This window comes from Manis pentadactyla, chromosome 1 (genome assembly GCF_030020395.1).
Source record: "Manis pentadactyla isolate mManPen7 chromosome 1, mManPen7.hap1, whole genome shotgun sequence".
NCBI lineage: Eukaryota > Metazoa > Chordata > Mammalia > Pholidota > Manidae > Manis > Manis pentadactyla.
Genome location: NC_080019.1, coordinates 158746923 through 158770020, shown reverse-complemented (window position 1 = coordinate 158770020; position 23098 = coordinate 158746923). Strand labels below are relative to the sequence as shown.

The 23098-nt window shown below is 36.8% G+C and overlaps 1 protein-coding gene across 10 annotated transcripts in view; it reads left to right on the top strand.

Annotated features, from left to right (window-relative positions):
• The window catches only part of SENP7 (SUMO specific peptidase 7), a 208348-nt gene that overhangs the window by 171284 nt on the left and 13966 nt on the right, over positions 1 to 23098 (top strand). For all 10 annotated transcript variants that reach the window (XM_057502256.1, XM_057502253.1, XM_036916469.2 and 7 more), the window contains 3 exons: positions 6279 to 6458; positions 8147 to 8406; positions 21577 to 21710. In XM_057502256.1, the coding sequence (XP_057358239.1) occupies positions 6279 to 6458; positions 8147 to 8406; positions 21577 to 21710 (574 nt within the window). The remainder of the gene's footprint in view (positions 1 to 6278; positions 6459 to 8146; positions 8407 to 21576; positions 21711 to 23098) is intronic.

The window sequence follows — 23098 nt, the reverse complement described above, 5'->3', positions numbered from 1 at the left end:
ATGTGTAGATTCTCTTTTTCTTGATAAGTCTAGCTAGGGATTTATCTATTTTTTTTTTCTCAAAGAACTAGCTCTTGGTTTCATTAATTCTTTCTATTGTTTTATTCTCCATTTTATTTATTTCCTTCTCTGATCTTTATTATGTCCCTCCTTCTACTGACTTTGGGCCTCATTTGTTCTTCTTTTTCCAGTTTCATTAATTGTGAGTTTAGGCTGTTCATTTGGTATTGTTCTTCCTTATTTAGATAGGCCTGAATTGCTATATACTTTCCTTCTAGAACTGCCTTCACTGCATTCCACAGAAGTTGGGGCATTGCACTTTTGTTTTCATTTGTTTCCATGTATTGCTTGATCTCTGTTTTAATTTGGTCATCAATCCATTAATTATTTAGGTGCATGTTGCTAAGCCTCCATGTGTTTGTGAGCCTTTTTGTTTTCTTTACACAGTTTATTTCTCGTTTCATATCTTTGTGGTCTGAGAAGCTGATTGGTACAATTTCAATCTTTTTGAATTTACTGAGGCTCTTTTTTGTGACATAGTATTTGGAAAACGTTCAATGTACACTTAAGAAGAATGTGTATCCTGCTGCATTTAAGTGGAGAGTTCTTTAGATGTCTATTTGGTCCATCTGTTGTAATGTGTTGTTCAGTGCCTCTGTGTCCTTACTTATTTTCTGTCTGGTTGATCAGTCTTTTGGTGTGAGTGGTGTGTTGAAGTCTCCTAAAATGAATGCATTGCATTCTATTTCCCTCTTTAATTCTGTTAGTATTTGTTGCACATATTTAGTTGCTCATATGCTGGGTGCATAGATATTTATAATGGTTATATCCTCTTGTTGGACCGACCCCTTTATCATCATGTAATATTCTTATTTGTTTCATGTTATTTTCTTTGTTTTGAAATCTATTTTGTCTGATACAAGTACTGCAACTCTTGCTTTTTTCTCCCTATTAGTTGCATGAAATATCTTTTTCCATCCCTTCACTTTTAGCCTGGGTATGTCTTTGTGTTTGAAGTGATTCTCTGTAGGCAGCACATTTTTCTCTGGTGACAGCTATTAAACCTTAGAGCATTTCCATCTAGAGAAGTTCCTTTAAGAGATCAAGTAGACATGGCTTTTTTTGTGCTGAATTTCATCAACTTGTGCCTATCTGGAAATTAACACCTCCTTCAAATTTGAATGAGAATGTTTTCGGGTTGAGTATTCTTGGTTCAAGACCCTTCTGTTTTATTGCATTAAATATATCATTCCTCTCCCTTCTGTCCTGTAAGGTTTCTACTGAGAAGTCTGATGATAACCTAATGGGGTTTCCTTTATAAGTGATCTTTTTTCTCTCTCTGGCTGCTTTTAATACTCTCTCCTTGTCCTTGATCTTTGCCATTTTAATTATTGTATGTCTTGTTGTTATCTTCCTAGGGTTCCTTGTTTTGTTAGATCTCTGCACTTCCATGTCCTGAATGACTATATCCTTCCCCAGAGTTGGGAAGGTTTCAATAATTATTTCTTCAAAGAGACTTTCTATCCCTTTGTCTCTCTCTTCTGGTGCCCTTAGAAGGCAAATATTATTCCATTTGAATTGGTTGCATGGCTCTTTTATTATGCTTTCATTCCTAGAGATATTTTTTCTCTCTATGCCTCAACCTCTTTGTTTTGCAGTTTTCTAATTTGTCTATCATTTACCATCTCCTCTACCTTATCTAGTCTCCTTTTAATTCCCTCCATTGTATGTTTCATTTCAGATACTGTATTTTTTCAATATTTCTATCTCTTTGTTGAAGTCCTCTCTGACATCTTGAATATTTTTCTGTAGCTCTGTGAGCATTTTTATGAGTTTTATTTTGAAATATTTATCAAGGAGATTGGTGATTTCAGTTATATTAAGACCTCTTTCTGGCCTTTTTTTCTTGAATTTTGTTTGGACCAGATTCCTCTATCTCTTCATATATGTATATATTTTTTTAGTGTTTTGTATGGGATAATAGATTTGTGTAGTGGCGCCCTCTAGTTCCCAGGTCAAATCCTGAGCAGGAGCCCTGGCTCTTGGTGTGCAATGTGTGTATGTAATGGTTTTGCCTTGCTCGTGGTGTTATGATTGCAGGAAGGCTGTGTGGGCTGTCAGCTGTTCACAGAGAGGGGACACTACTCTCTTGAGCTGCTGTCTGGTCCTGCCATAGTAGTGGCAGTCCAGGTGAGCAGGACCAGTTCCTGCTGGGAGGAAAGAGAGCTCCTGGTGCTGGGTGTGCATGTGTGCCAGATGTTGGGCTGGAGCTGCCCCACCAAGCCTGCTGTGATGGTGGGGCGCTGGCAAACAGAACTGGCCCCTGCCAGGAGGAAAGAGCTCCTGGGGCTGGTTCTTAACACGCAGCTCCAAGCGGGCCCAAAATAGGGTTGAGCAAGCTGGGGGTTCTCCCCCTGCCTGTTTGGGTGTAATGTTTGATTTCAATGCCAGCCATCAGGCTGCATGTCAATGTGAGGAGACTCCGGACTGTGTTTCCAGCGAGTGGGTTGGAGCATCTGAAGTTCCTGAGAGTTCCCAACCTGTTGGGGTGAGAGAGGACTGGGGTGGTATTGTCCACTTGATCTTTCTCCTAAACAGAGAGCACTGTGCAATCCTTGCCCCTCTGACACTTCTCTCACTGCTGGGAAGCCTTTCAAATGGCCCACTTTACTTTCTTTCTCAGAGGGCCCCATAGAGCGTGCCTGTTCCCTACAGGTGGCTTGGATCTCAGCCTCCCTGAGTGTTCTGCCTGTCTGTTGTCCAGCTCCACCAATCATCAGAATATTGAGCAATGGGGGCTTGTTGCCCTGGAGCAGATTTCCAGGGCCAGGTGTTCAGGGTCCTGGGTTCCTACTCCCTTGCTATGCCATTCCTCTTCCTCCTGCCTGTGGGATGGGATTGTGAGAGGGCTTCAATCGTGGCTTTGTCACTTTACCCTTTCCTGTAGGGTCTTGTATTTTTCCCAAGATGTAGGTGGCCAGATGTCTTCAGGTTGATTTCAGGACCAGTTGTATTTTCTGTGTTTTCATGTTTTGTATTATTCTGGGAGGAGGTTTTTGCCTTGCTTTCCTACACTGCCCTCTCTTTTCCCATCTCAGGTAGAACTTACTTTAAAAAGGAGAACCCAGTAATAAAGTCAGTATAGAAAAGATTTTAAAAAAAGAAAGAGAGAAATAAAAAATGAAATTTTAAAAATTAAAATACAGTAGTTATGCAATCTTATTTTAGTTTTAGGTGTGCAACACATTGGTTCAATAGTTTTCCATATTACTAAATCTTCTGCCCAAATAGCACAACTACTATCTGTCAACATAGGAAGATGTTACAGAATCATTGACTATATTATCTATCCTGTATAACTATCCCTGTGACCAACTCACATTATGACTGAGAATTTTTGTGCCCCTTTATCACCCTCACTCTCCCCACCCACCCACCCTAACCCCTCCCCCATTGTAACCACTAGTCACTTCTCAGTGTCTATGAGTCTATCGCTGTTTTGTTGATTCTGTTTTGCTTTACATTTATATTCAAGAAGTATGTAAAATCATATGGTATTTGTCTTTCTCCGCCTATCTTATTTCAATACCTCTATATCCATCCATATTGTTGCAAATGGCTGGATTTTTTTGTGGCTGAGTGATATTCCATTTTGCATATATACCACATCTTTTTTTTTTTTTTTTTGAGAGGGCATCTCTCATATTTATTGATCAAATGATTGTTAACAACAATAAAATTCTGTATAGGGGAGTCAATGCTCATTGCACAATCATTAATCCACCCCCAGCCTAATTCTCGTCAGTCTCCAATCTTCTGAAGCATAACGAACAAGTTCTTACATGGTGAACAAATTCTTACATAGTGAATAAGTTCTTACATGGTGAACAGTACAAGGGCAGTCATCACAAAAACTTTCGGTTTTGATCACTCATTATGAACTATAAACAATGAGGTCAAATATGAATATTCGTTTGATTTTTATACTTGATTTATATGTGAATCCCACATTTCTCCCTTTATTATTATTATTATTATTATTCTTTTTTAATAAAATGCTGAAGTGGTAGGTAGATGCAAGATAAAGGTAGAAAACATAGTTTAGTGTTGTAAGAGAGCAAATGTAGATGATCAGGTGTGTGCCTGTAGACTATGTGTTAATCCATGCTAGACAAGGGCAATAAAACATCCACGGATGCAGAAGATTTCTCTCAGAACGGGGGGGTGAGGTTCTAAGCCTCACCTCTGTTGGTCCCCAATTTCTCACCTGATGGCCCCCCTGCGACTGTGCCTGTCTTAGGTTGTTCCTCCCTTGAGGAATCTTACCCGTCTCTGGCTAACCAGTCATCTTCCGGGGTCATACAGGGAAATGTAAAGTTGGTAAGTGAGAGAGAAGCCATATTTATACCACATCTTTTTAATCCATTCATCTATTAATGGACGGTTTCATCGCTTCCATATATCTTGGCTATTGTAAATAATGCAGCAGTAAACATAGGTATGCATATATCTTTTGGAATCAGAGGTACTGCTTTTTTTTGGTAAATTCCTAGAAGTGGAATTAACTAAGTCTAATGGTATTTCTGTTTTTAATTTTTTGAGGAACTTATACTGCTTTACACAGTGGCTGTACCAATTGAATTCTCACCAACAGTGTAGGAGGGTTCCCTTTTCTCCACATCCTCACCAACACTTGTTAATTCTTGTCTTTTAGATATAGGCCATTCTGACTGGTGTGAGGTGTAGCTCACTGTGGTTTTGATATTCATTTCCCTGATAATTAGTGATGTGGAACATCTTTTCATGTGCTTGTTGGCCATCTTTTTTTCTTCCTTAGATAAATATCTGTTCCTGTCCTTTGCCCATTTTTTAATTCGGTTGTTTGTTTTTTTGGTGTTGATGCATGAAAATGTTTTTTTAAAGGATCCTGTAAGTAAAAAGTAAAGGAAAGAGGGAAAACAGGATAAGATAAGACAGGTTAGGAAGTGAGGAAGGCAGGCAGGTATGTGGGCAGAGAGGCACCAAGGAGAAATAGAAATACAGAAAGGGGACAAGACATGGAGAAATGGAATAAGGAGAATAAAGAATGAATGAAGGAAGGAAGAAATATGAAAGAGAAGATGCTGAAAATGAATTAATTTATAGCTAAAAGTTGAATGGTGTAAGAACATAAAGATGGCTGGTTAGTATTTGAATGCTTATTGTCAAATGCTTTTCATACTTTAATGTTCATATGTATCACCTGAGGTGTTTTGTTGAACTGAAGATTCTGATTCAGTGCATCTAGGGTGGGACCTGATACTCTGCATTTCTAATGAAGATGAACACTGGCTCGCATATGATGCCAGTGTTACAGGGTGAGGGTGTATTTTGAATAGTTAGGTGCCAGGAGCTGATGGAGGAGTATAAAAGAATTGTTTCAAGTAGGTACCTGTCTTGCATTTATACTTAACTGATATTTGTACTCCTAGTGTACCTGCTTGTTTTCTTAGAAGTTGGGATGAATGACCTTCAGAACTTCTTTATACAAGTATTTTATGTTTCTCTGAAATAAAAAAGATATCCTTAGAGGAGAATCTTTTAACTTACTAGGAGGAAGAGAGAGTAATAATTTAGAGTGATTACCTATAAGTTTTGAGATGTAAAACCTGGAAGAATTTTGAAACAAATGCATGTTAGACTGTTCAGAAGCTCATATTATTATTGAGAATCTCTTGATAGTGGCTAGTGCATAGTTACTAATCTTTTGATTGTAAAATGCAGATGTTTTGGGAGAAGAAAGATATGTATGATTGGCTTATGATAGGATAGTGTTTAGAGTCTTGGTTGATAGTATTGACCAAAATAAAAATATATAATTTTCTAACTTATACTATGCTTTGTTTTCTGCATTGGTATGATAGTTTCACCCCCACTTCTATGTAGTGATATCTGAATTTTTAGTAAGAAAACTCTCTGAACAAGATTTTTATGCTTTGGAAATTTAATTTAATATTTTCTTTTCCTGGATTTACTGCGGTCATATAATGTGAGAAATTAATTCCTACATTTAATTACCATTTAATAATTATTTTGCCCTTTCTAAATGTGATATGATTTTTTAAAAATAATGTTTGGGATATTTCAGCTGTTTAGTGAAGTACAATGGAAATATTTTTGAAAAACTTTGCATATAATTCTTTTTGAAAACTATAGTGTATTAAGGAAGAGTCATATAGTGGATAAGTGTTGTATTCCTAAATAAATAAATTTACTAATTTATCTTTTGTTTGTTTCAGTGTCCCTGAATGAGGTTTCATTGCTAGTGGATACCACACATTTAAAGAGGTTTGGATTATGGAAAAGTAAGGATGATGATCACAGTAAAAGGAGCCATGCTATCCTTTTCCTCTGGGTCTCTTCAAATTATCTTCAAGAGATTCAGACCCAATTAGAAAACTCTATGTTAAGCCAGCAATGTGAGTATAACATGATTTCTGAATTTCAGGATAACCTGTGAAGTCCTGTAAATAAAGTAGTTTTCTTCTAAAATAATAGAATGTTATTATTTTGTTGAATTGAAATTAAGTTCATCGACTTAAGAATAATTTTATCGCTTGATATTATGTAGATAAATTATTTCATTTATTCTATAATTTATCCTGATAATTTTACTCAACCAAGAGCAATTACCTTCTGAAATAAAAGGAACACTTTATCTTTCAGTCAGTTGCCATACTTGGTTTCCTTTCTTAGGAATTTCTTGCCCTTATTTCATAATGAACTGTGACAAAGCTAATCAGTGGCAAAGTTAAATAAAATACAGAAACCTTTACCTTCAACATTTTCTTTAGTTTCTGAAAGAAGACTCAGCTTACTTATATGGCCCAGGTTATCAGCCAACATATAAATATTAATTAACATTCCCTAAGACTGGGTTGATTACTTTTCTGTATGCTTGCATAGTCCTTATCTATAGATCTTGAGGTATTTCCCAACTTTGTTTAGTTTTTGACACCTAAAGGAGTCTGATTTAGAATGAGAGAAATCAAATTTCTAAGGTTCTTATCTATTTGATCTCTTTAACTTCCTGCCCTCCACTCCCTTGCACATTAAATATATTAAGTGATGAAAGAAGTTCTGTTTTAAAATTATAGTGGTGGCCCCTTATCCATTGGGAATATATTCCAGTACCTCCCAGTGGATGCCTGAAACCACAGATAGTACAGAACCCTATATATACTGCTTTCTCCTACACATTCATACCTATGATAAAGTTTAAGTTATAAGTTATGCACAGTAAGAGACTGACAACAATAACCAACAATAAAATAGAACAGTTATAACAATGTATTGGAATAAGAGTTATGTGAATGTGGTCTCTCTCTCAAAATATCTTGTACTGTACTCCCCCTCCTTGTGATGTTGGGAAACAATAAAATGCCTGTGTGATGAGATGAAGTGAGGTGAATGATGTAGACACTGTGATGTATCATTAGGTTATTACTGACTTTCTGATCATAGTAAGAAGGAAGATACCTGCTTCTGGCCTGTGGTTGACTGTGGGTAACTGAAACCATGGAAAATGAACTGCAGATAAAGGGGACTACTGTAGTTACTTTGCTGTCCTACTTACTTTCAATTAATTGAGAAAATTCATGATTAAATAGCAGGGAAGTTGTGGAAATATAATGAGCCATTTATAATCATTATGGGAGGAGAGAATGTCATTTGACACCACTGTTGAAATGATTGGTGAAAGAAAATTATTTTGAAGGAAATATTTGACTGGGAATACCTTTTGGTAGGTTTGATACATGGAGGAGGCTAAAGAAAATTAATTACTTAGTTATTATTCATTCCTTTAATCATGCATTCATTAACAAATGTTTACCAGCACCTACTAAATGCCAGGTACTGGAGATACTGCAGTCAATAACATTATGGAGTTTCCATTCTAATGCAATAGGAGTCTTAAAAATGTGAGTTTTGGTTCTAGGTTACTAATGGCCTGTTTTGGGATTTAATGTGCCTGGAATGGTAACTAACATACAAAATATTTTGTTGTGTTATATACCATCCCTATTGTTATTTTGATTAAATTATTTTGATTATAATTTCCTTGAAAAATAATGCTATTGATTAAAATTCATTTTATCTTTTATAGCAAAGTCAACTGAATTCATTTTCCTTGAGCTACACAATCCTATTTCACAAAGAGAGGAATTGAAATTGAAAGATATTATGACAGAAATAAGTACAACAAATGGAGAATTAGAGCTTTCTTATCCATTGTCTTGGGTTCAGGCATTTCCCTTATTTCAGAAGCTCTCTTCAAAAGAAAGTTCTTTTATTCATTATTACTGTGCCTCAACATGTTCCTTCCCTGCTGCTGCTGAAGAAATGAAGATGAGATCAGTATCACAGGTACGCATGTCATTAATATAATTTGTGAGGGGGAGGAAGGAGGTTCAGAAATTGTGTCATTGAAATCAGGATGATTTGAAAGTGTTTGCCTTCTCAAAAGGGCACAAGAGTCAACCTGGAAGAACTCCCATTATTAAGGATGAAACAGTTGGATCAACAAAATAAATAAAGTTAGCATGTGATTATTAGCAAAGAAGAAAATAAATACCCATGAATCTGGATTGATTCAAATGAATAACTAAATTAATGAATGAGAAATAAACAATAAATTGTGAAAAGGGATAATTCTTTCTTACAATAGTATTCTAATTAATACATATAAAAGGAATAAGAGAAATATAAAATTAACACCAGAAAGACCATGCAGAAAGGATCCACTGAGAGATGCTAAATTTAATGGGTGAAACGGTATGGGTATAACCTCAAAGTCTCTTGCCAAAAATATTTATTGATTACAAAAAGAAAAGTAGTAACTTTATAGTGGAGAAACATGGCAGACATCACCTTAACCCAAGTGATCAAAAGTTAACATCACCACTAATAAGACATGCTGACATAATGTGCTTGTGACATCATGCACTGAGAAGGGTGTATCATTTCTGTGGTATGCGTTACAATATTGTAAAACCTCAATCTAATCATGAGACAAATCACACGAACCCCGTAACGAAGTAACTGACCAGTAGTCTTAAAATATATCAAAGTCATGAAAGACAAGGGAAGTCTGATGAATTAAAGGATTTGGAAACAGAAAAAACAAGTAAAATCAGAATAGAATCTGTAATTTAGTTTATAATATTATACCAATGTTAATTTCTTAGTTTTGATAATTGTACTATAATTATTTAAGATATTCGGGGTACCTGGGAGAGAGTTGTTTGTTCTTTGCAACTCTTCTATAAGTCTAAAATAAAATTGAAACAATAGTAAGGTCTAAAAATGCTATTTTAAAAAATAACAGCTTGGTAATATGCATGTGGCTTGTTTGTCTCTGCCAAATACCTTTAGAAAAAGAAGTGTTTATTAAGTTTGTTGTGATACACATGTGAATGTGCACACATACATAGACTGGTTTGACCTGAAGCTAATCTGTTATTTTAAAGGTCTATAAAAAGCCACATTAGTGGAAGACAAGCATAAGACTTTACCACTGTCTTTCTTTGTAATTTTTTTTTTTTTAGTGTTTCAAGCATTATTTTTTTTATTATATTTATTTTATTTTTTATTTTTTATTAAGATATCGTTGGTATACAATCTTATGCTCAGGTTTCACATGAGCAACATTGTGGTTACTACATTTCCCATATTAAGTCCCCACCGCAAACCCATTACAGTGACTGTCCATCAGCATAGTAAGATGCTTTAGAGCCACTACTTGTCTTCTTTGTGCTATACTTCCTTCCCTGTGCCCCCCAGTATTATGTGTGCTAATCATAATGCCCCTTACTACCCATATCCCTCCCTTCCTACCTACCCTCCCCAGTCCCTTTCCCTTTGGTAACTGTTAGTCCATTCTTGGGTTCTGTGAGACTGCTGCTGTTTTGTTCCTTCAGTTTTTGCTTTGTTCTTATGCTCCACAGATGAGTGAAATCATTTGGTACTTGTCTTTCTCCACCTGGCTTATTTCACTGAGCATAATACCCTCTAACTCCATCCATGTTGTTGCAAATGGTAGGATTTGTTTTCTTCTGATGGCTGAATAATATTCCATTGTGTATATGTACCACATCTTCTTTATCCATTCATCTACTGATGGACACTTGGGTTGCTTCCAGATCTTGGCTATTGTAAATAGTGCTGCAATAAACATAGGGGTGCATATGTCTTTTTGAATCCGAGAAATTGTACTCTTTGGATAAATTCCAAGGAGTGGGATTCCCCGGTTGAATGGTATTTCTAGTTTTAGTTTTTTAAGGAACCTCCATATTGCTTTCCACAATGGTTGAACTAGCTTACAATCCCACCAGCAGTGTAGGATGATTCCCCTTTCTCCGCATCCTTGCCAACATTTGTTGTTGTTTGTCTTTTGGATTGTGGCCATCCTGACTGGTGTGAGGTGATATCTCATTGTGGTTTTAATTTGCATTTCTCTGATGATTAGTGATGTGGAGCATCTTTTCATGTGTCTGTTGGCCATCTGAATTTCTTTGGAGAACTGTCTCTTCATATCCTCTGCCCATTTATTAATCAGGTTATTTGCTTTTTTGGGTGTTGAGGCATGTGAATTCTTTATATATTTTGGATGTTAACCCCTTGTTGGATATGTCATTTACGAATGTATTCTCCCATACTGTAGGATATCTTTTTGTTCTGTTGATGGTGTCCTTTGCCGTACACATACTTTTTTGTTTGATGTAGTCCCATGAGTTCATTTTTGCTTTTGTTTCCCTTGCTCAAGGAGATGCGTTCAGGAAGAAGTTGCTCATGCTTATATTCAGGAGACTTTTGCCTTTGTTGTCTTCTAAGAGTTTTATGGTTTCATGACTTACATTCAAGTCTTTGATCCATTTTGAGTTTACTTTTGTATATGGGTTAAAGAATAATCCAGTTTTATTCTTTTGCATGTAACTGTCCGGTTTTGCCAACACCAGCTGTTGAAGAGGCTGTTATTACCCCCATTGTATGTCTATGGCTCCTTTATCATGCATTAATTGACCATATCTGGTTTGGTTTATATCAGGGCTCTCCAGTCTGTTCTATTGGTCTATGCATCTGTTCTTGTGCCAGTACCAAATTGTCTTGATTACTGTGGCTTTGTAGTAGAGCTTGAAGTTTGGGAGCATAATCCCACCAGCTTTATTCTTCCTTCTCAGGATTGCTTTGGCTATTTGGGGTCTTTCATCATTCCATATGAATTTATAGAACGATTATCTCTAGTTCTTTGAAGAATGCTGTTGGTATTTTGATAGGGATTGCATTGAATATGTAGATTGCTTTAGGCAGGATGGCCATTTTGACAATATTAATTCTTCGTATCCATGAGCACAGGATGTGTTTCCCTTTATTGGTATCCTCTTTTATTTCTCTCATGGATGTCTTATAGTTTTCAGGGTATAGGTCTTTCACTTCCTTGGTTAGGTTTATTCCTAGGTATTTTATTCTTTTTGATGTAACTGTGAATGGAATTGTTTTCCTGATTTTGCTCTCTGCTAGCTCAGTGTTAGTGTAAAGGAATCCCACAGATTTCTGCATATTAATTTTGTATCCTGCAACTTTGCTGAATTCAGATATTAGATCTAGTAGTTTTGGATTGGATTCTTTAGGGTTCTTTATGTACAATATCATGTCATCTGCAAACAGTGATGGTTTAACTTCTTCCTTGCTTATCTGGATGCCTTTTATTTCTTTGTGTTGTCTGATTGCCGCGGCTTGCCCACCCAGTACTATGTTGAATAGAAGTGTGGAAAGTGGGCATCCTTGTCTTTTTCCCAATCTTAAATGAAAAGCTTTCAGCTTCTCGCTGTTAAGTATAATGTTGGCGGTAAATTTGTGATATATGTCCTTTATTTTGTTGAGGTACTTGCCCTATATATAATTTTGTTGAGAGTTTTTATCATGAATGGATGTTGAATTTTGTCAAATGCTATTTCAGCACCTATAGAGATGATCATGTGGTTTTTGTCCTTTTTGTTGATGTGGTGAATGATGTTGATGGATTTTCGAATGTTGTACCATCCTTGCATCCCTGGAATAAATCCTACTTGATCATAATGGATGATCTTTTTGATGTATTTTTGAATTTGGTATGCTAATATTTTGTTGACTATTTTTGCATCAACATTCATGAGGGATATTGGTCTGTAATTTTCTTTTTTTGTGTTGTCTTTGCCTGGTTTGGTATTAGAGTGATGCTGGCCTCATAGAATGAGTTTGGACGTAGTCCCTCTTCTTCTACCCTTTGGAAAACTTTAAAGAGGATGGGTATTAGTTCTTCACTAAATGTTTGATAAAATTCAGTGGTGAAGCCATCTGGTCCAGGGATTTTTGTTCTTAGGTAGTTTTTTGATTATCAGTTCAATTTTGTTGCTGGTAATTGGTTTGTTCAGATTTTCTATTTCTTTCTGGGTCAGCCTTGGAAGGTTGTATTTTTCTAGAAAGTTGTTCATTTCTTTTAGGTTATCCAGTTTGTTAGCATGTAATTTTTCATAATATTCTCTAATAATTTGTATTTCTGTGGTGTCCATAGTGATTTTCCCTCCTCATTTCTGATTCTGTTTATGTGAGGAGACTCTTTTTTTCTTGATAAGTCTGGCTGTGGGTTTACCTATTTTGTTTATTTTCTCGAAGAACCAGCTCTTGCTTTCATTGATTCTTTCTACTGTTTTATTCTTCTCAAGTTTGTTTATTTCTCCTCTAATCTTTATTATGTCTCTCCTGCTACTGACTTTGGGCCTCATTTGTTCTTCTTTTCCTAGTTTCGTTAATTGTGAGTTTAGACTGCTTATAAGGGATTTTTCTTCTTTCCTGAGGTAGACCTGTATTGCAATATACTTTCCTCTTAGCAAGGCCTTCGCTGCATCCAAGAGATTTTGTGGTGTTAAATTATTATTGTCATTTGTCTCCATATATTGCATGATCTGTGTTTTTATTTCAATGATCCATTGCTTATTTAGGAGCATGTTGTGAAGCCTCCATGTATTTGTGGGATTTTTCATTTTCTTTGTGTAATTTCTTTCTAGTTTCATACCTTTGTGGTGTGAGAAACTGGTTGGTATAATTTCAGTCCTTTGAATTTACCGAGGCTTTTTTTGTGGCCTAGTGTATGATGTATTCTTGAAAATGTTCCATGTGCACTTGAGAAGAATGTGTATTCTGTTGCTTTTGGGTGTAGAGTTCTGTAGATATCTGTTAGGTCCATCTGTTCTAATATGTTGCTCAGTACCTCTCTGTCCTTACTTATTTTCTGTTTAGTTGATCTGTCTTTCAGAGTGAGTGGAGTGTTGAAGTCTTCTAGAATGAGTGCATTGCATTCTATTTCCCCTTTTAATTCTGTTAGTATTTGTTTCACATATGTAGGTGCTCCTGTGTTGGGTGCATTGATATTTATAATGGTTATATCTTCTTGTTGGATTGTCCTCTTTATCATTTTGTAATGTCCTCCTTTGTCTCTTGTGACTTTCTTTGTTTTGAATTCTTTTACAAGTAGTGCAACTCCTTCTTTTTTCTCCCTATTAGTTGCATGAAATATCTTTTTCCATCCCTTCACTTTTAGTTTGTGTGTGTCTTTGGGTTTAAAGTGAGTCTCTTGTAGGCAGCATCTAGATGGGTCTTGTTTTTTTATCCATTCAGTGACTATGTGTTTTGATTGGTGCATTCAATACATTTGCATTTAGAGTGGTTATCGATAGGTATGTCCTTATTGCTGTTGCAGGCTTTAGATTCGTGGTTACCAAAGGTTCAAGGTTAACTTCCTTATTATATAAGAGTCTAACATAACTCACTTAATATGCTATTACAAACACAATCTAAAGTTCTTTTTTTCTCCTCCTTTTTCTTCCTCCTCCATTCTTTATATATTAGGTATCATATTCTGTACTCTTTGTCTATCCCTTGATTGACTTGGAGGATAGTTAATTTAATTTTGCATTTCCTTAGTAATTAGCTGTTCTACTTTCTTTACTGTGGTTTTATTTCCTCTGGTGACAGCTATTAAACCTTAGGAACACTTCCATCTATAGCAGTCCCTCCAAAATAGACTGTAGAGTGGGTTTGTGGGAGCTAAATTCTTTCAGCTTTTGCTTATCTGGAAATTGTTTAATCCCTCCTTCAAATTTAAATGATAATCTTGCCAGATAAAGTAATCTTGTTCTGAGACCCTTCTGCTTCATAGCATTAAATACATCATGCCACTCCCTTCTGACCTGTAAGGTTTCTGCTGAGAAGTCTGATGGTAACCTGATGGGCTTTCCTTTGTATGTGATCTTATTTCTCTTTCTGGCTGCTTTTAATAGTCTGTCCTTATCCTTCATCTTTGCCATTTTAATTACTATATGTCTTGTTGTTGTCTTCCTTGCATCCCTTGTGTTGGCAGATCTGTGCACTTCCAAGGCCTGAGAGACTATATCCTTCCCCAGATTGGGGAAGTTTTCAGCAACTACCTCCTCAAAGACACTTTCTATCCCTTTTTCCCTCTTTTCTTCTTCTGGTACCACTATAATGTGAATATTGTTCCATTTGGATTGGTCACACAGTTCTCTCAATATTCTTTCATTTTTAGAGATCCTTTTTTCTCTGTGCCTCAGCTTCTTTGTATTCCTCTTCTCCAGTTTCTATTTCATTTATCGTCTCCTCCACCGTATCTAATGTGCTTTTAATACCCTCCATTGTGCTCTTTGACAATTGGATCTCTGACCGCAATTCATTCCTGAGTTCTTGAATATCTGTCTGAACCTCGATGAGCATGTTAATAATTTTTATTTTGAACTTCCTTTCAGGAATATTCATGATGTCGATGTCATTTAATTCTTTCTCAGGAATTGTATTAATAATTTTACTTTGAATCAGGTTCCTTTGGCATTTCATATTTGTATATGGCGCCCTCTAGTGTCCAGAAGCTCTACATTATGGAGCTGCTCAGCCTGTGAAGCAGTGTTGCGGATCACTAGGGGAGCGGTATTGGTGCCTGGGGGGAGGAAAGTGCTGTTTCCTGCTTCCCAGCTGCTACACCTGTCTCCACTACCTGAACCAGTGGGCCGAGCACACAGGTATAAGCCTCTATGCTTTGTGTTTGTAGTTGCTGTAGATGGGGCTTCCCTCTGGCTGGCTTAATGCCAGGGTAGGGTTTGCTGGTTTGTGAGCCAGGTGGGGCTGGCTGGGGGAAAGGTGCAGTAGGCTGCGTATCACTGAGGTGATAATTGGAGCTGTGTAGTCAGCCAGGGAGCTCGAGTACCTGAAGATCGTGAAAGCTCCCAACCTGCAGGGCAGAGTGCACCTGGACAATTTTTTCTACCTGTCCTTTCTTGTGAGCAGAAAACTCTGTACTATCCTTGCCCCTTTCGCAGCCCTCTCAGACTGCCTGCCTTTCTTTTGTCCCAGAGCAGCCGGATATGGATCCCTGCTTTCCACAAGCAGTGGGAATCTCAGTCTCTCCAGGAATTCTGCCTGTCTTAGCATTCCAATCCCCTAATCACTAGAGTACCCCGCAAGCACCATGAAATGTAGGTTTGTTCTCCCAGAGCAGATCTCCGTAGTTAGGTATTCAGCAGTCCCAGGCCTCCACTCCCTCCCTGCTCCATTTCTCTTCCTCCTGCCAGTGAGCTGGGGTGGGGGGAGCACTTGGGTCCTGCTGGACCATGGCTTTGTTATGTTACCCTGTTCCATGAGGTTTATTCTTTTCTCCATGTGTATTCAGTTTGGCGCAGTGCTCTTTCAGGATTAGTTGTATTAATTATATTTTTATATTATATCTGGTTTCGAGAGGAAGCCTCTGTTTAACCTCTCACGCTGCCATCTTTAATCCTCCTTTTGCTCATGTTTATATTGAAGAGAGTTTTGCCTATGTTTTCTTCTAAGAGTTTTATGGTTTCATGACTTTCATTCAGGTCTTTGATCCATTTTGAATTTACTTTTGTGTATGGTGTTTGACAATTATCCAGTTTCATTTTCTTACATGTAGCTGTCTAGTTTTGCTAACACCAGCTGTTGAAGAAGCTGTCATTTCCCTATTGTATATCCATGCCTCCTTTATCATACATTAGTTGGCCATATATGTGTAGGTTCATATTTTGGCTCTCTATTCTGTTCCATTGGTCTATGAATCTGTTCTTGTGCCTGTACCAAATTGTCTTGATTATTGTGACTTTGTGGTGCATAATCTCGCCAAGTTTATTCTTCCTTCTAAGGATTGCTTTGGCTATTCGTAGTCTTTTGTCATTCCATATGAATTTTAGAACGATTTGTTCCTGTTCATTGAAGAATGCTGTTTGTATTTTGAAAGGGATTGCATTGAATCTGTATATTACTTTAGGCAGTATGGCCATTTTGGCAATATTAATTCTTCCTATCTATGAGCATGAGATGTGTTTCCATTTATTTGTATCTATAGTTTTCCTCATGAGTGTGTTGTAGTTTTCAGAGTATAGGTCTTTCACTTCCTTTGTTAGGTTTATTCCTAGGTATTTTATTCTTTTGATGCAATTTTGTGTTTTCTCTTTCTGCTAGTTCATTGTTAGTGTAAAGGAATGCTGCAGATTTCTGTTTGTTAACTTTGTATCTTGGAACTTTGCTGAACTCTGGTATTAGTTCTAGTAGTTTTGGAGTGCATTCTTTAGGTTTTTTTATGTACAATATCATGTCATCTGCAAATAGTGACAGTTTAACTTCTTCCTTATCAATCTGGATACCTTTTATTTCTTTGTGTTGCCTGATTGTGGTACTCAGACCTCTCGTACTATGTTGAATAAAAGTGGGGAGAGTGGGCATCTTTGTCTTGTTCCTGATCTTAGAGGAAAATCTCTCAGCTTTTTACTGTTAAGTATAATGTTGGCTGTGAGTTTATCATATATGGCCTTTATTATTTTGAGGTAGTTGCCATCTATACCCATTTTGTTAAGTTTTTATCATGAATGGGTGTTGAATTTTTTCAAATGCTTCCTCAGCACCTGTGTTTGATGATCATATGATTTTTGTACTTCTTTTTGTTGATGTGGTGGATGATGTTGATGGATTTTCAAATGTTGTACCATCCTTGCATCCCTGGGATGAATCCCAATTTTTCATGGTATATGATCCTCTTGATGTATTTTTGTATTTGGTGTCTAATATTTCCTTTGTATTTTTGCATGTATATTCATTAGGGATATTGGTCTTTAGGTTTCTTTTTTTGTGGTGTCGTTTCCTGGTTTTGGTATTAGAGTGATTGTGGCTTCATAGAATGAGTTTGGAAGTATTCCCTCCTCTTCTACTTTTTGGAAAACTTTAAGGAGAGTGGTATTATGTCTTCTCTAAATTTCTGATAAAATTTGGCAGTGAATCTATCTGGTCTTTGGTAGTTTTTTTATTACTGAGTCAATTTCATTGCTGGTAATTGGTCTGTTTAGATTTTGTTTCTTCCTGGGTCAATCTTGGAAGGTTTTATGTTTATAGAATGTTGTCCATTTCTTTCAGGTTATCCAGTTTGTTAGCATATAATTTTACATAGTATTCTCCAGCAATTCTTTGCATTTTGGTGGTGTCCGTACTGATTTTTCCTTTCTCATTTCTGATTCTGTTTATGTGTATAGATTCTCTTTTTTTCTTGATGAGTCTGGCTAGGGATTTATCTGTTTTGTTTATTTTCTCAAAGAACCAGCTCTTAGTTTCATTAATTCTTTTTATTGTTTTATTATTCTCAATTTCATTTATTTATTCTCTGATCTTCATTATGTCCCTCCTTCTACTGACTTTGTGCCTCATTTGTTATTTTTCCAGTTTCATTAGTTTTGAATTTAGGCTTTTCATTTGGGATTGTTCTTCCTTCTTTAAGACAGGCCTAAATTGCTATATACTTTCCTCTTAGAACTGCCTTCCCTGTGTCCCACAGAAGTTGGGGTATTGACCTGTTGTTTTCATTTGTCTCTATATATTGCTTGATCTCTGTTTCAGTTTGGTCATTGGTCCATTGATTATTTGTGTGTATGTTGCTAAGCCTCCATATGTTTGTGAGCCTTTTTGTTTTCTTTACACAATTTATTTCTAGTTTCATACCTTTGTGGTGTGAGAAACTGGTTGGTACAATTTCAGTCTTTTTGAATTCACTGAGGCTCTGTTTTGTGGCCTAGTATATGACCTATTTTGGAAAATGTTCTGTGTGCACTTGAGAAGAATGTGTATCCTGTTGCTTTTTGGTGGAGTGTTCTGTATATGTCTGTTACGTCTATCTGTCCTAATGTGTTGTTTGGTGCCTCTGTCTTCTCACTTATTTTCTGTCTGGTTGATCTGTGCTTGGAGTGAGTGGTCTGTTGAAGTCTCCTAAAATGGATGCATTGCATTCTATTTCCCCTTTTAATTTTGTCCATGTTTCTTTCATGTATATATGTGCTCCTGTGTTGGGTGCATAGATATTTATAATGGTTATATCCTCTTGTTGGACTTACCCCTTTATTGTTATGTAATGTCCTTCTTTGTCTCTTGTTACTTTCTTTGTTTTGAAGTCTATTTTGTCTGATACAAGTACTGCAATACCTGCTTTTTTCTCCCTATTGTTTTCATGAAATATCTTTTTCCATTCCTTCAGTTTTAGTCTGTGTATGTCTTTATGTTTGAAGGGAGTCTCTTGTAGGCAGCGTTAACGTAGGTCTTGCTTTTTTGTCTATTGTGTAACTCCAGGTCTTTTGATTGGTGCATTCATACCGTTTACATTTAGGGTTATTATTGGTGGATAGTACTTACTGCCATTGCACACTTTGGATTTGTGGTTACCAAAGGTTTAAGGGCAGCTTCTTTGCTATCTTGCAGTCTATCTTAACTAACTTATTACTCTATTAAAATACAGTGTGAAGATTCTTTTTTATCTCCCTTCTTTTTATTCCTCTTCCACTCTGTATATGTTAGGTGTCATATTCTGTACTCTTTCTGTATCCCTCGACTGACTTTGTAGGTAGCTGATTTAATTTTGCATTTGATTAATATTTATTTGGTCTACTTCCTTTACTGTGGTTTTATTTTCTCTGGTGACAGCTATTTAGCCTGAGGCACACTTCCATACAGAGCAGTCCCTTTTGAATGTACTGTAGAGACAGTTTGTGGGAGGTAAATTCCCTCAACTTGTGCTTATCTGGGAATTGTTTAATCCCTCCTTCAAATTTAAATTATAATCTCGCTGGATAGAATATTCTTGGTTTGAGGCCCTTCTGTTTCATTGCACTGAATATTTCAAGCTACTCGCTTCTGGACTGTAAGGTTTCTGCTGAGTATTCTGATGATAGCCTGATGGGTTTTCCTTTGTAGGTGATCTTTTTTCTCTCTCTGGGGGATTTTAATACTCTGTCCTTGTCCTTGATCTTTTCCATTTTAATTATTATATGTCTTGGTGGTGTCCTCCTCGGGTCCCTTGTGTTGGGAGACCTGTGGACTTCTATGGCCTGAGAAACTATTTCCTTCCTCAGATTGGGGAAGTTTTCAGCAATTATTTTTTCAAAGACACTTTCTCTCCCATTTTCTCTTTCTTCTTCTAGTACCCCTATAATGTGGATATTTTTCCTGTTGTATTGGTCACACAGTTCTCTTAATATTCTTTCAGCCCCTGAGATCCTTTTTTCTCTCTCTGCTTCAAGTTCTCTGTATTCCTGGTCTCTGATTTATATTCCATTAGCTATCTCTTCCACCTCATCTAATCTGCCTTTAAATCCCTCCATTGTTTGTTTCATTTCAGTTATCTCCCTCCTGAATTCTTTCATCCCTTAGCTCTTGAAGATCTTTCTGTATCTCCATTAGCATGCTTATGACTTTTATTTTGAATCCATCTTCAGGAATATTGGTGATTTCAGTCTCACTGAGCCCTCTGTCTGGTGTTGAGGGATTTTGAATTGAACAAGGTTCTTCTACCTCTCCAGCATCCTGGGGCGATGGGAGTGGTTTCCAGCCAGTGGCGCGGGTTTCAGCTGGGAGGATAAAGTCCCTTCCTGCTTGCCGGTCGCAGTGCCTGTCTCTACTCCCTATGCCGGTTAACCAAACCAGGGAGCGGCCTCTTGGTTAATCATCTAAACTGCTGTGTATGGGATGTCCCTCAGGATGGCCTAGGGCAATGGTGTGGGTCCTAGATGAGTGGTGCGGGTTTTGCCAGGAGGAGAAAGCCCTTTTTTGCTTTCTGGTTGCAATGCCTGTCTCCACTGTCTGTGGTGGTCAATCGGGCACCAAGAGTGTCCTCTAGGTTAATCCCCTATGCTGCCATGATTGGGGCTGCCTTCCTGCTGACCTAGGTGATGGTGGGGATCGCAGGCAAGTGGTGTGGTTATTTGCAGGGAGGGCAAAGCCCTTTCATGCTTCCTGGTTGCTGTGCCTATTTCCGCTGTATGTGCTGTTTAGCCTCACGCAGGAAGAAGCCTCTGTGTTAAGCTGTGTAGTTGTTGTAGGTGGTGCTGCCCTCTTGCTGGTCTGCTGCAATGATGCTGACAGCATAGGTGCTGGCTTGGAGGAATGAGTGGCAGTCTGCTTATCGTGGTGATGGTCCTCTGGACTTCATTGCCTTCCAGGAGAATAGGGCACCTGAGGCTCCTGAAAGTTCCCAACCTGCTGGGCTAAGTGTACTAGGACAATTTTGTCCACCTGTTTCTTCTCGTAAACCCTTGCCCCCGTTTAGCAGCCTTCTGACTGTTTAGAAGCCTTTTAAAGTGCCTGCTTTTCTTTTGTCCTGGGGCAGCTGGTTGTTGGAACCTGTTTGCAGTCGTAGTCTCTGACTTTGGTTTTCAGCCCCTCTAATCTCCAGAGCACCATGCAATGTGGGTCTTTTCTCCCAGGGTAGATTTCTAGGCCTGGATATTTAGCAGTCCTGTGCTTCCACTCCCTCCACACTCTGATTCTCTTCCTTCTGCCTGTGAGCTGGGGTAGGGGAAGTGCTTGGGTCCTGCCATGTCACAGCTTTTCACTTTACCCTTTTCTGTGAGTTGTTGACTTCTCCCAGATGTATACTGGCTGTTATTTCTGGTCTCTCTTTTAGGACTAGTTGTATTTGCTGTGTTTTCAAAATATATGTGGTTTTGAGAGTTTTCCACCATACTTCTCATGCTGCCATCTTTTTTCTCTTATACCGCCATCTTTCTTTATGCATACTTTTGCAAAAATTTTGCATGGTAATTATATTGTATATACAAGTTTTCATGCTTTTCATTTAATAATAGAATACCAATTTACTTTATCATAAACTTTTTCCAGTCTCTCTTTTAAATTTTATTTTTTCCTACTATTTATCACCTCTTTTGTTCATTTTAACCTGAAAAGTTTTCAAATTCTTAATTATAAAGCCCAGATCTGTGACACTTCAAGGTAAACTGTGACTGTTGTATGTGTAGTATCTTTTGACCAAAGTATAATTTTGATTTGGTTATATCCTTGAGAAATTATAAAAGTATAGGTGTAATTCATCAATACCGCTTTTGCTCACATTTTCTCTTAAAAGTCTAGGTTTTTACTTTGTCCTTTTGAGAATTAATATGTATCTATAAGAAGACCTTTTTCTTTGCCATTTTCTGTCAGCCCACAAATACGGATACACCCAAGCCTACTTACACCTTCCTGCAGAAGCAGAGTAGTGGTTGCTACTCACTTTCTATTACATCTAATCCAGATGAAGAATGGCGAGAAGTCAGACACACTGGACCTGTTCAGAAGTAAGTACTATGTTATATCTCATTTAGTAATTGGTGGGCACCTTAGCAGTTTTCATTCATGGTGCTGATTTTAAGTAGTTTTAAATGTTTTGAGTTTTGATTTCATGCTAATAGTTAATAATAGGAATAATTTTTTATGAAAAAGGTAAGGAATTTTTGTTAGGGAAACAATTGGTATCATTTCACTTAGTTTTATCTCAGTAAAACATAAATGACAACCCAAATGTCAAGTTTGGTAATATTAAAGCATTTATTGAATATATTTGAGTAGCAGCATGTGGTTTTTAAAATTATGTATTTCATATCTGAATATATGATAGGAAAAGTGAAATTATTTACTAAAATGTGCTTCAATTTAAGGTACTTTGGTGTGTATCAAAACTTAACCTTTCAGAAGTTGCTTCTTTGTTCAGATTTTGTCTTTTATATGTCTTCTCATGGTGTTAAGCCAGAATAGGGAATCTGCAGTTGAGGGTGATTTCTATTCCTCTGATTCTTTTTCTCTGTTAAAACAAATGAAAGCAGAATAGGAAGATAGTCAATAAAAGTGTAATTATTGTATCAGCATTTGAAATTTTTAAATATTCTTATTTGATTTAGGTACCAGGGTTACAAAGATAAAATCAAATTACAAGTGACTCTTATCTTCCTGAATCTTTCTGGTTCAAGAAGTACATATTACAAGTTTATTAACTACATTTGTGCAACAAGCACCACCCTATTCCAAGATTATTATCAGAAATTGACTATAATTGACTACAAAGAATAGTTGTGCTCTTATGAGTGAGTTTTAACGGAGGCTGCCAGAGAAAGATGCCTAATTAGTTGTTATCTGTTTTCTACTTTTCTACACTGGTTATATTCTAATTGTTCATTTCATTTATGTTCTCTTAAGTTTTATATTGTAAGCACTATGTTAGGGAAAACTTGCCTTCTAAACTCTCATGTTATTTCTTTATTGCCCTGTTGCTATTGTAGACTAGCCACATGTAGAAGAGCATAGTTTTTGATTTATGGCTCTTTTGAATGGAAAGGAACTAACCTTAGGGATTCAAACTGAGTTGGAAAATGAAGCATAGGAAAATCTTCTATGGTTTTTTACATCAGTTTGTTGGAAGTTAACATTGTGCATAATTGTAACTGATTATGAGATACAACCTATTGATTAGTTAAATATTAACACTAGCTCAGGTGGGAAGGACTGGAAATGAAAAGATACTCAATGAGAGTACTATTAATAACTTGTGAAAAATAAATTAGGAAAATGTAATAGCTTAAATCCTGTTAAATATTTTTTACCCTATACCTTTTAATTATTGAATACCACTGCCCTGTTACTATTCCGTAACACATATCTCTTTGATACTAGAATTTTCCATTCAAGTTTA